The following is a 14,019-nucleotide window of genomic DNA, read 5'->3' on the forward strand; positions in this document are numbered from 1 at the left end:
CTCATTTCAATCCGAGTCTAGGTCAATATTCATGAAGTCATGGAGATGTTGCTGTAGCATCATCCTATTACTTAGCTCGTCCCTCGATACAGGTTTCCTTACACATAATGTAGCACAGAGGCCACATATCGCAGGAGCACACTGTATGCACAGACAGAACAGGAAAAGGATGGCTAAGATCATTCCAATGACCATCAGAATTTTCCAACCCCAGGCAGATATCAGTTCCCAGAACCACCCCACCAGTGACCAATCTCCTTTATCCACGTGTATGGACTCAGATATTTTATGTAGTTTGGAGATGGCTTGATAAACTGTTGGAGCATTGTCTGGTATGAAAATGCAACAACTAGATTGCATAACTTACATACCCCACCGCGGTCTGCGAGTATGACATCTAGAACCATGCGGTTCTGCAAAGTCATGAGGCGATCCGCTTGGAGCTCAGCGGTCAAATTACAAAGGGCACCAGCCGTTACATTAACAGTGGATTCAACCACACGAGTCAGCTGTCTCAGGTTCCTACTATTGACCATAGGTCCCCAAAACGGCAGGAAACCCAAAAAGAAATCTCCCGCTTCCTGACCGGCAGTATCCTCCTTACTAATCACGCCTCTCACAACTCTGGTCTTGTGATAGTCGGAGGCGGCAGTAAATGTTGGCGGTAGCAGATTTGCAATATAACATGTGCCCGAGAAGTCAGGGGGCAACCATGTATATGCTCGGTCATTGCAGATAAAATATGTACCCTTGGCAGCCAAAAACGCTGGGGAAAACTGTGACGGAAAAGTGTACGTTTCAGTACAGTCACTTCTTCCCAGTTGAGCCCTAGGATTCTGACCATAACCTTGCAAACAGAACCGACCTATGTGGGGTACGACCCAGATTGGGGATGAGATTTTTCGCTGTCTTTCACCCAGATTAATACTATACCCCGTCGCGTTCCACCCTACATAAGCTCTCAATTCTTCTTTGGGAATAGATGAGTATGCGTCGATATCTCTGCTCATATCGGCAACTCCTTTCATTAAAGCTTTATTATTGGTGCTAGGTCTGATGGAACGCGGTTGTCGCGGGGAGTAGGCGTCTAGTGCATAGAGAAACATGGTCTGGACTGCCTATGACGATCCATTGTAACTATACGGCAGCACTAGATAGGGAATACCCTTATTAATGGTATGTGGCATTGAACCACACACCCAACAATTGGTTGTATTCATCACTAGTTGGTGCTGGTGCAGGAGCTGGATAAACGAGTTGTTTACAAATTCAGACCGTCTAGCTTGTTCATGTTCAGGAAGAGGGTGAAAAGAGTGTGAGGAGACAGTACGAGGAGGTATAGGCGGTACAGTGGGTGCAATGGGCTCTTGAGAGGAGAAGAATACAAATCCTACAGTAAACACTACCATACTACATAATACAAACAGGCATAAAAATACAAAACGTTTGCTCTTCATTATTTTACATATTCTTGCTTTAAAGTTCATTTCCTCAGTGAGTCTCTCCATCTTACAAAACTCCATCCTCTAATCGTGCCGCTCGCGGCGGGTGAGTATCTTCTGCTGAGGAGTACGCCTGTCAGTCCAGGGAACGCCCTAGACCAACCAGAACCGTCGACCTAACGTCTTCGGCCTGTACCCCAAAGTCTTGGCACCGCGACCCTGCGGCCGAACCCGGATGGTGGTTCGAAAAACAAAATTAGATGGGAGAGCTCTGGTTATCAAAAAATAAAAAGGTAAAAGAAAAAGAATATTTATTTGTCCATAGGCCTTGGTCTTAAATTGTAATGGAGACGGCCAGGTACTGTTTGATCTTGGAATAAGAGTTCAGGCTCTGCAGTGTCCAATCAATTTGACGGTGGCACAGCTTCTTGCAAAATATCGTCACTTTCCTGCACTGAAGTTGTGCCTTTTATGCGTGCATCACTGAACGGCACAAAATGAGGTACAGTGTCTGTTTCAGAGTCAGCGATACCCTCCTGGACCCACTGGTCATACGGCAGAAGCAAAGGGATCCTTTTGATATGGGCGCCGTGGATCCAGTTTTTCTTCCCCTTCACTCGAACAGCTGATCTTGTAGACAGTAGTACGAGGTGAGGGCCAATCCAGCGGGGCTCATCGTTGGTTTTCCGCTGAAAATTTTTGATGAGCACCCATGTGCCAGGATCAATGGGGTGTCCTGGAGCCTCAGAAGCCGGAGGGAGAGTATCGTGCACCTGTTGGTGTAAAACACGCAGTTTAACCGTCAAATCATACAAGTAATCAAGCAGTACTGGGTGTTCGATTTCACTGAATTTCGTCGGTCTTGGCACACCCCATACATTGGCCGGGCGGCCAAAAACGACCTCGTAGGGACTAAGTCCCACTCGTGAATGCACGGTCATTCTGGTGGACAGGAGTGCTAGAGGCAGAGCGTCAGGCCATTTAAGGCCTGAGCTCGCTTGGATTTTGGCCAGTTTGAGTTTTAGAGCGCTATTATAGCGCTCTACTAATCCAGCTGATTGGGGGTGATTTGCAGCGTGAAACTTTTGCTTTATACCTAGTCCCTCACAAACATTCTTCATCACTTTACCCACAAACTCACTTCCATTATCACTCCACACCATTCTTGGCATTCCAAACCTAGGGAAAAATTCCTTCACAAGGGCTTTGGCTGTGGACAGAGCAGTGTTATCTTTTAGAGGATAGGCCTCTATCCATTTTGAGAAAGCGCAGACAACCACCAATACATATTTCAGGTTGTTGCATCTTTCCATGTGGATAAAATCTAGCTGCAAAACTTCAAATGGGTATGATGGAGGCGCAAAATGACCAGCTGGAGTTGGGGTTCCCCTACCAGGGTTGTACTTCAAGCATACCATACAATTCTTGACCACATCCTCTGCACACTTAGGAATTCCAGCATTCTGCCATACTGGAGCCAACAACTTACAGATTCCTTTCGTACTGATATGTGCCATTCCATGTGCCATAGTAACCACTGGAAGCACATATGCATCAGGTAACAACCATCGCCTATGTTCTGACAAATCAATCCAACAACCATTCTCATCTAACTTACCCATACTTTCTCTCCACTTGCTTAACTCTTTCTCTGTGGCTTCGGCTTGAAGGGACTTTACACTCTCTATTGTGTTTTCACACATTCCAACATCACCAACCCATCTGGCAGGGCCTGCAACATACATTCGAGTCTTTACATCTTTTGCTGTTTCTTTCGCGACTTCATCAGCAAACGCATTACCACGACCAACATCATCAGTGATTTTCTTGTGCGCACTGCATTTCATAATCGCAACTTGCAATGGTAGGGTCAGCGACTCAAGGAGATCATTCACCAACTTGCCATTCTGAATCTTAGCTCCATGCGAAGTCAGGAACCCACGTTCCTTCCACAATCGCCCAAAACTATGAGCCACGCCAAAGGCGTACTGGCTATCTGTATATATGTTCACTTTCATTCCTTCAGACAACACGCATGCTCTCGTAAGGGCAATCAATTCTGCTGCTTGAGCCGAATTTTGTGGCACACGTGCAGTTTCCACAATCGTGTGCAAAGTCGTGATAGCATATGCAGCAGTTGTATCACCATTCGGAAGCTTGAAACACGAACCATCCACCCATAAAGTACCATCACACTCAGTCAGGGGAGTATCTTTAAGATCTACTCTCCCTTTCGTCTCTTCTTCTGTTCTGAACAGACAATCATGTTGCTCAATCTCATCTAGGTCTGCTGGGATTGGTAATAGTGTAGCTGGATTCAACGTGTTGCATCTCTTTATGTGTATATGGTTTGCTAACAGTGTCAGCTCATAACCAGATAATCGCGCACTAGTTAAGTGTTGTGTCTTGGTCCTGTTTAGCAATGTGTCCACAGCATGTGGAACCATAACAATCAATGTGTTATCCATTACTAGGCCAGCAGACTGTTGAATAGACATAGCTGTGGCGGCTGTGCCTCTCAGACAACTTGGCAATGCCCTCGCTACCGGGTCCAAGGTTGACGAAAAGTATGCGCATGGACGCGGTCTGTCGCCAAAAGGCTGTGTTAACACTGATAATGCGCAACCATCTTTCTCGTGAACATACAATGTAAAAGGCTTGCTGTAGTCAGGGGTACCCAACACAGGAGCTGAACACAATGCATTACGCAATTCCAAAAAACTTTCCTGACACTCTTCAGACCATGGGATAGGATTCGGTGTGTCCTTACATGTTAATGCTAACAAAGGTTTTGCCAACAAGGAAAAATTGGGAATCCAATGCCTACAGTATGAAGTAATGCCCAAGAAAGCACGCACTTCTCTCTGTGTTCTTGGCACACTCAACTGTGCAATGGCTTGAATTCTTTCTGGGGCCAGTTTCCTTCCCTCCTTCGATAAGAGATGACCTAAGTAGGTCACTTCTTGTCGACAATATTGCAGCTTTGAGAGAGACACTTTGTGATGGGAGGCAGACAAATGACGCAACAATGACAATGTAGCTTCTTTGCAAATCTTTTCAGTATCCGCGGCGATTAGTAAATCGTCGACGTACTGAATGAGGATAGCGTCACTGGGTAAAACCAGTGCATCAAGCTGCGCTTTTAAAGCCTGACTGTATATTGATGGACTTTCACAGTAGCCCTGGGGAGCGCGTTTAAAGCGGAAGCTGCGACCTCCTAAACTGAAGCCAAAAATGTCTCTGCTCTCCTCTGCAATTGGGATGCTGAAGAAAGCATTCTTTAGATCGATTACTGAGAACCATGCAGCCGAGGCTGGAATCATGGTTAACAAGGCAGTTATATCAGGGACAACTGGAAACTGTGGTACAACAATCTTATTAACCTCTCTAAGATCAATTACAAATCTGTAAACGGGTGGCTGTGAAGGGTCCGTTCGTTTTAAGACAGGTAAAACAGGACTATTGCAAACGTTGCCTCTTGTCTCTTCAATTACACCCTTTTTAATCAAATCACTGACAATTGCTAACAATGCTTTCTGACCTTCATTGGAGATCTTGTACTGGGGAATGCGTGGCAATCTGGCATTGGCTTTTAAAGTGACCACATATGGCGGTATTTCCAAGAGACCCACATCATTGGGACCAGTAGCCCAAAGGACATCCGGAAGGGATGACAATTCAGGTGGCATTGCATTTTTAGACAAATACATCGGGGAAATCACGTTCTTGCCTAATGTAAGTTGTACTCCTGAGGGAGAACAATATAGTGTTGCATGCAATCTTTTTAGCAAATCTAAGCCTAGCAAATTTTCACCACAACCTGTTGTTAGAATGAGGGGTGCTTTTAGCTCACAAGGTCCAACAGAAAGTGACATAGGACTAGAAATCGGGTTCCTAACTGGGGCGCCAGAAAAACCTACTGAAACATTCATTTCGCCAGACAAAGGCGCGCCAGGGAGTTTTGAATGCATGATTGAACTCTTTGCAGCACCAGTATCCAGCAGAAAGGGCTCCGTTACATTTGCTGTAGTTACTTTAACATAAGGTCCGCTCTGATCCACTGGCACTGAAACAACTCCCTCTCTCTGTCTACGGCGGTCCTAGTAATCATTATCTTCTACATTGTCATCTTCTGCATAATAATCACTATTATAGTACTGAGCTGTATTACCAGTCGCGTTGGCTTGCTGATCAAAGCTATTTATGGTATTTTGTGGTGGAAGAGGATGCACGTTCTGGGGAGCATTTCCACGCCCTCTGCCTCTAGGAGCTTGCTGACCACCTCTACCTCTTGCGCCATACGCATTACTGTTACGCTGCATTAATTTAGGGCAACTATATTTAAAATGACCTTCCTCTTTGCAATATGAACATTGGTTGGGACCTACAGGGATTCGTGGTTGATAATACCCATTCATTTGCTGATTACCCTGAAACTGTTGGGGCTGCTGATAGATACCTTGTGTTTGCCTATAATTATTCTGTCCTCCACGTGGCGGATAGGCCTGCTGTAAAAGGACCGTTGTCTTTAGTTCTTTCGTTTTCTTATCTGTTCTATCCTTCTCATCTTTGTCTCTATTCTCATAATACTGTGCAGTAGCCTGTATTTGCGCTGAAGAGGAAACAGCCCAGGAACTTTCTGAGTCTTTTAATTTCTTACACAACTCAGGAAGTAGACTCTGCACAAATTTATCAACAAATAACCGTTGGCCACCTTCAGTGCTCATGTCTTGACCACTGTGGTCGATAAACATTTCTTCAAACCTGGTAAAGAAATCAGACACTGTCTCATCTTTCTTCTGCTTACATGCGGATAGTTTATCCCAATTTACGCGCATCGCAGGCATTATAGTTTTCATGTAGGTAATAATTCGACCAGGGAGCTCAGCTACCAAAGGCTCAGGTTTTGCACCACCAACTTGTCTAGTGTCTGCAGCAACGATATTAGCCCATGTACCCCCTAACTCTGCAGCATTATCCGTATAACGGATGGATCCCCATAAAGGCTGTGGAACAACATTCCAAACAACATATCTATATCGGCTAGATTCATGACACATGATTCTGCAGTTTGTGATAACTCCTTATAATATCCTGCAGGGTTTTTACGGGGATCAGGCAATGTCTGCTTGAGTGCTAACACCTCAGACCGCTTCCATGGGACATGTACCCAAACACGCTGAAAATGTGCTGGCATAGCAGCAATACCATGAGCGGCATCAGCCGCAACAGCTTCCTTCCATACCGGAGGGACTTCTCTCATAGGGTATTGTCGCGCTTTTCCCTTTATCCCCACAGGGAAATCTTGTGTAAACAACGGCTGTTGACAATCATCATTCCTCAAGGATAATAAGGTCGCAACTGCTTTATTGACATCGGGGCCCACAATCGTACCTTTCCCAAAATCGAATGTCACTTGACACAACTCCTGAGGGCTTGGATCTCTACCATGATCATCCAATTCTTCACAGAGAATTTCACACATTTTCTCGAACACATACCTCTGTTTCGGGGCATCCCATTGATGAAACACATCAACAACTGATTCCACATCATAGCATGAAGGGAAACCAATCCACCTATGCGCCAGATGATCTAACACCTCTTTCTCGTCAGAATCAGGCAGCTGACTGCGCAATTGCTTATGCTGTAAGGCAGGAGTCGCACTAGATGACCCAAAGAGAGGCGACATTAGACTAGTAACTACATTAGCTAGTCGTTGTCGTGCTGAAGGAGAAGTTGAGGCGAAAACGGGGGGATAAACAGAGGGAAGAAAAACAGATTCAGATACAGGTACCTGGGTAGTGTAAGAAGGAGCGCCAGGGGAAACCGCTGGCGTGTTAGACAAAGTTGCTGGAAGCGCGGGGGTAACAGGTAACAAAACCAGCGGCACTTGAGAGGGCTGCACTGCAGGGATAGGAGCCAGCTGAAGAGGAGCTGGCGGCTGCGGGAAGGCTTGCGGCATATTTACTGGAGGCTGCACATTTACAAGCTGTGGAGGTGCTGTAGCATTTTGCGCATATGGGGGTGGCGAACTTAACAAATGGGACATAAGGGAATCTTTCTCATTCTCTTTTGTGTCATCTTGCACAAGGGGTGACAAAACAGGGTAACATTTATCAATCCCTAGTTTGCGCTGTCTGTGCAACTGTTCCCTCATTTGTTCCTCCTCATTATCTTTAAATTGCACAGCTGCTTGCATCACTGACATACCTCTCTCTCTCTTATTTCTTTTCGCTAGCTTAATTTCCTTCTGTTTGGCTTCCTTTCGCCATAGGCGGAAAGAATCAAACATCGCCGGCCGGGCTTTCTTTTTAAACAATTTTACTTCCAAATTATCTAAGATATCTGTATCGAAACTACCATTTTGGGGCCATTTTAAAACACCGTCCTTTCTGGTGTATCGGATCCATATTTCATTATATGCAATGGGGCCCACGCCATGTTGTACATAAAGCTCATAAGTTGGAGTTCCAATTGGAGGAACCGGACATGAATCCTCTAACTGGAAATCCCTTCCACAACCCAAACAAAATAATCTTCCAAATACACTAGCACCAGGCATCTTTGCTCACTAGTCTAGTTCCCAACTTCAAAGGATTATCGATTACGATAGTCTCGTGAATACACGAGTCCTCTGGCTTTGGGGTTTGCAAACTCCAAATAAACCAAAATTATCCCGAAGGATACCAAACAAATTGGGAGACGCTCCACTTATACTTAACTGAATATCGATGATCAATGGCGTCACCAGAAGACTCTCTCGATTGTTTTGCTCTACCAAAAATCGTCGAGGGTCCAAAACAGGGAGATTAATCAGAGCAGCAGTCCTTCGTAGCCGTCGGGACGTGGAGAACCTCACAGAAAAGACTTTCGGACCACGTCGACATGCAGGGGTCGATGAAGTGGCGGCCTTCCTCCAGAATTTCCACACGAAGCTCCTCACGAACCTCTGGCTTGGACCGGTACCGCTGAAATCGCGCCGAGTTGGGCGCCAACTGAAGTACTGGGTATTTTAAGCCCAGCGGTGCAGGGGAACACACCCTATGACTTCGGGGTTCTTCCTGTTTCAGACCTACAGAAACACAGAGTCTTCTAGGTGAAGTCAAAGATCAGTTTATTGGCTGCAGACCAATTACAGGTATCCTAGAAGTACAACAGCGTGTATGTTCTCAGGAGACTGCTGAAAATCACAGAAACGGGCTTCTCCTTAAATACAGAATTTCCTGCCTCAGGCATACATTCGTAGGTTTATGGCATGGTCATTTAAAGTATACATTACAAAACGAAAAAGCAGAGTCATGATGACCATCCCACATTCCAGTTAAGCCAGCCCGCAATTATTTACACAGCAAGGCTCAGATCCCACATCAGATATCGATAGGCCCCAATAAACATGAGCATCTCCTGTTTTGGGAAACAAGCCATAAAGCAGGAACAGCCAGGTGCGAAAGAGATTAGCTGGAGGCTTGTGTAGGATGAAAAGACTTTATGGTGTGTCAAGCCCTGATGCTAATCACAGGTGGCCAGAGGACGGGGAACTCGTGAGACCAGTTTGACCTGGGGCAGCGGAGCCAAGCTGCCCAGGTCCCAGAAAAGTCAAAGAAAGGCACATGTGCTCAAAAAGGCCCGTTTTCGCTTCATGCTATATAGCCTATGTGAGGGCAACCATAAGATGGCCACCGATACAAAATGGAACCCACGAAGTGATGTGAAATAGCGTATACACAGTGCATTCATAGCTAAAACGTTACAAAAAAGCACTTGTACATACCGCATTAACCATTCGGGGTTCACTATTACGGGGATAGACAGGGGTAGGGCCCTGCCTCCTACGCGGTCCCAAATTCTAAAGTACGGCACATCGAGCAAGGAACCTTGTCAGGCCGGGTTTGACAGATGTTTGGTTCAGCGTGATCTATAGGTTATCTACTGGAAGTCTTGTCAAGGACAAAAAGCTCCTGAGCTTCAGTGGGGCAATTGTGAATCTCAGGCCGGGTCGTAATTTGACGTCTCCGGCTTGACTACCGTCAATGGGTTGGTCACCTTTATGGAGATTTTTGCCAAAAATTCTCTAATCTTCTCCAAACTTCTGCATCTTCTTCCAGATTGACCATTTGGGTTCTGAAGGGTAAAAACACAAATCCAAGGTTACAGAAGCTCTGAGTTGCTCCTTGGGATGTTGTTACTATGTTTCCCACAATGCACCTGGCCAAATCCTTTAAAGTCCAGCTGAAGGTAGTCAACTGGTTTCTTCTTGCTGGAGATGATGCAAGTGGATCTCTTTTAACATGTTGTGGTCTTGGGTGATAAGCCGGGGGCACCCCTGATCAATGGATGGCAGGGTGCCACCCTCAGGTATGACCCCTTCCTCCAAAGTGTGGCATATTCTTGTCCCAGAAACACTATTCCTTTAAAATCCAAAATGTAGAAATTATCCCCTGGAGGTTAAGATCTGGCTAAGCCAACACACTGGCCTGGCTACATTTCCTTAACACTTCCCTTCAAGTCCCTCCGCTAATTCAATTAGTGGGGCTCCTGTCTGGCTCGGGGTACAGGAAGTGGGGCTGAGCTTGTGCCCTGTCCTAACTATCATTCCCTCTTTGAAGACCAGTTTAGCTACTCCATGCCCACCCTGCCTTTTGCTCTGCAGCGTGCAGATCTCCTCCTACCAGATGCCCTATGTCTCGATATCGGCTACTTCACCCTTCATCAGAGGAGCTTGGCTCAGCCTGTCAAAGGCTGGTCAATCAGGAGAGACTGCTGGAAGGCTGGCTTTTTATTACATCGGAAAACATAGTTCTATAACTTATTTTCTGTGATAGTTATAATAAATCTAACCATAGCAAGTTGTTGGATTTATTCTAGCAATCACTTTAATATTTTGAAGTACATTTTTAACTTGCTTCTATCAATAGCAGTTGAAGCCCATGTGCTACGATGGGAAAACATGAAATTAGCAGTTTTTTCCTCACCTGGGCATATAAAACATCCTTATATAATGTTCCTGCTTATAGTTGTCAGGCACCCTACCCCTGGGGCAACCTGCCCCTGGGGCACCTATGGGTGACGTTTGGGGTAGCATATGTAAAAGTAAGCTAGTTTGAGACTTTAGAAGTACCTTTAATTCCAAAGTTGAATTTGCATATAATTTACTTTTCAAGGCAGCCCACAAAGCAGAGCTGCCTTGAAAATGACAGCAGACAGCACAGCAACGCAGACTCAAGTGCATCAGCTCTGCTGGGCCTCTAAACCTACATGCCCTACCATATACTAGGGGCTTTCAGGTTGTTTTTCATATTAATTGCATTTTCACCTAATTACCATGTACATTTTACACAGACTACTGGCCCTGGGTCTGGTTCGCATGGCCCAGGGCACAATCAGAGTGAGTTACGACCAGTATCAATCAAACAATGGGGGTGATTGGGGTAAAAAGGATGACTTTCTCACAGGTAGGCATTACATTTTATAGTAATTTCCATGGAGAAACGAAGGGGGCCTAATATATGATGCTGTTGCTCTCTCCTCCAGTGTTTGCATACCTTAGGCTGCCTTGCACCAATGCAAACACACTTGCACCAATATGCAAGGGAGTTCAGGTGATGCCAAACTTAGGTTTTATACTGGAAGGTTGCCCTTCCAGCACAAAATTCTATATTTGACAAAGTGTGACCCTGTACCACTTTGTATGTGTGTTGCACTGTGCAGCATGTATGTACAGTTCGAAAGGTTCGGAGAAAAGAAATCATTTTTTAAACTTCAAATCTGCCTCATGGATGCATTATTTATTTATGTCAATTCTTTCATACTGAAGTTAGTAGATAGAAATCAAAATCTATGGGTGAGTGCATGGGAAAGTTCATGTGCTACCCATGGTTTGCCTCCTTTCCTAACTAATGCAGAGTGCTTCTTTGTGTTACTTAGGGCTACTGTCCAGTGCAAATTAGTATTTGTGCTGGAAAGTAAGCCCCAAAACAATAGTTTGCATCAGGTTCACAAGTTTGTGATGAAATCCAGGCACAAAGTCATTTTAAATCTGCCCATAAATGTAACGCATGATTGAGGAGTCAAGCTAATAAACTTGCATTGCTGCCCACAGGATGCCTTTTAAGCAATGGTGGAATAACAAAGGATTGAGAGGAAGAAAACAATTAGGTTCTAAACCTCTGCCTTTCAATTTGCATGCAAGACGTTGAGGCCGGTTCATAGCTCAATGTGTTATATCTGAAGGATTGACACTTTTGAACTCCAAGTATCAGAACGATCTATGTGATAAAAACAATAATCCAATACACTATCTACATAAAATATTAATCTGTGATCTGCATGTCACATGTTGTGCTTTGCAGCAGGAACATTAACCCTCTATGCTACTATTTCATGGGTCAAAACTTTGAAAGACAAATCTTAGATCACTCCGAGTGCATTAATCACCAGAGTTATCATGCTGTTGTAAATACCCCCTGAAAATGCTGCTCACACAAATATCTCTGCAGGATGCTCTTATCTCAGTTCAGCCTGCCATGCAGAGGGCTCCTCCTTGACATTGGCACCTAGTGTGACTGTACCAGTCGCAGCACCTCAAAGCAAGCACTGGCTTGGGAGAATGGAGGGGGAGAGGGAATAATAGAAAAAGAGATGTGGTTTAATTGATGACCATGGACTAGTTCTAGCTCTGGCAGATCCTAAAATATTATCATTCTGTTCTCATAACTTTATTTCCATGTGACTGACATGGTGAACATATGTAAAGTAAATATTTCAAATGAAGAGGGTTATTTGCCAAAGTAACTTACACTGATGAGCAAGTTACACATCTTCTCATTTGGGTCTTTGAAAAGGATCATTGGTTGGCACGCAGTGCTTTATCACCTACCGCTCTTGTTTGTAATCTCTCCTTCTGTGCAGAGGGCGCAGTCATAGCAGCAGACAGGTTTCCCTTTTAGAGGGACCTTCCTGTATCCAGGAGGACAACTCTCACTGCAGACAGAGTGAGGGATCTGGAGAGAGGAAGAGAAGGAGATGTGTGAGACATCAACAGGGAAGAAACAAAGGGGACATGCAACATTATCACACATCCTGAGGACTGAGAAAGAATTTGTAGTTTGTCATGTGAGAGATCAGAGAATAAAGGAATAAGGGGCTGATGTCATAGGGTCAGTGAGAGGTATTCAGGAAGTGAAAGATGCGAGAATGTAATTGCATCAGTGTGAGGGAATCCAGGGATTAAGAGATGCAGAGAAGATGTGATGACATCAGTGTGAGGGATCCTAGGGAGAAAGAGATGTGGGCACATGTGACAGCATCAGTTTGAAGAGTCCAGGGAGTGAGAGATGCAGGGCACATACGATAACAACAGTGTGAGGGAACCAGGGAGGTAGAGATATGGGGCACATGTGATAGCATCAGTGTGAGGGATCCATGGAGGAGGAGATGCAGGGCAGATGTGATAGCATCAGTGTGAGGGATCCAGGGAGGTAGAGATGCAGGGCAGATGTGATAGCATCAGTGTGAGGGATCCAGGGAGGAGGAGATGCAGGGCAGATGTGATAGCATCAGTGTGAGGGATCCAGGGAGGAGGAGATGCAGGGCAGATGTGATAGCATCAGTGTGAGGGATCCAGGGAGAAGGAGATGCAGGGCAGATGTGATAGCATCAGTGTGAGGGATCCAGGGAGGAGGAGATGCAGGGCAGATGTGATAGCATCAGTGTGAGGGATCCATGGAGGAGGAGATTCAGAGCAGATGTGATAGCATCAGTGTGAGGGATCCAGGGAGGAGGAGATGCAGGGCAGATGTGATAGCATCAGTGTGAGGGATCCATGGAGGAGGAGATGCAGGGCAGATGTGATAGCATCAGTGTGAGGGATCCAGGGAGGAGGAGATGCAGGGCAGATGTGATAGCATCAGTGTGAGGGATCCGTGATGGAGGAGATGCAGGGCAGATGTGATAGCATCAGTGTGAGGGATCCAGGGAGGAGGAGATGCAGGGCAGATGTGATAGCATCAGTGTGAGGGATCCAGGGAGGAGGAGATGGAGAGCAGATGTGATAGCATCAGTGTGAGGGATCCAGGTAGTGAGAGATGTGTGGTACATGTGATAGCATCAGTGTGAGGGATCCAGGGAGGAGGAGATGCAGGGCACATGTGATAGCATCAGTGTGAGGGATCCAGGGAGTGAGAGATGCTGGGCAGATGTGATAGCATCAGTGTGAGGGATCCAGGGAGGAGGAGATGCAGGGCAGATGTGATAGCATCAGTGTGAGGGATCCAGGGAGGTAGAGCTGTGGGGCACATGTGATAGCATCAGTGTGAGGGATCCAGGGAGGAGGAGATGCAGGGCACATGTGATAGCATCAGTGTGAGGGATCCATGGAGGAGGAGATGCAGGGCAGATGTGATAGCATCAGTGTGAGGGATCCAGGGAGGAGGAGATGCAGGGCAGATGTGATAGAATCAGTGTGAGGGATCCAGGGAGGAGGAGATGCAGGGCAGATGTGATAGCATCAGTGTGAGGGATCCAGGGAGGTAGAGCTGTGGGGCACATGTGATAGCATCAGTGTGAGGGATCCAGG

At 45.8% G+C, this 14,019-nt stretch overlaps 1 protein-coding gene across 1 annotated transcript in view; it reads right to left on the bottom strand.

The window, feature by feature from the left end:
- The window catches only part of LOC146788719 (vomeronasal type-2 receptor 26-like), a 649,476-nt gene that overhangs the window by 45,649 nt on the left and 589,808 nt on the right, over positions 1 to 14,019 (bottom strand). The window contains exon 4 of the mRNA XM_085630945.1: positions 12,322 to 12,445. Coding sequence (XP_085487071.1) covers positions 12,322 to 12,445 — 124 coding nt within the window. The remainder of the gene's footprint in view (positions 1 to 12,321; positions 12,446 to 14,019) is intronic.

The sequence above is a fragment of the Triturus cristatus genome, chromosome 10, assembly GCF_964204655.1.
Source record: "Triturus cristatus chromosome 10, aTriCri1.1, whole genome shotgun sequence".
Lineage (NCBI taxonomy): Eukaryota > Metazoa > Chordata > Amphibia > Caudata > Salamandridae > Triturus > Triturus cristatus.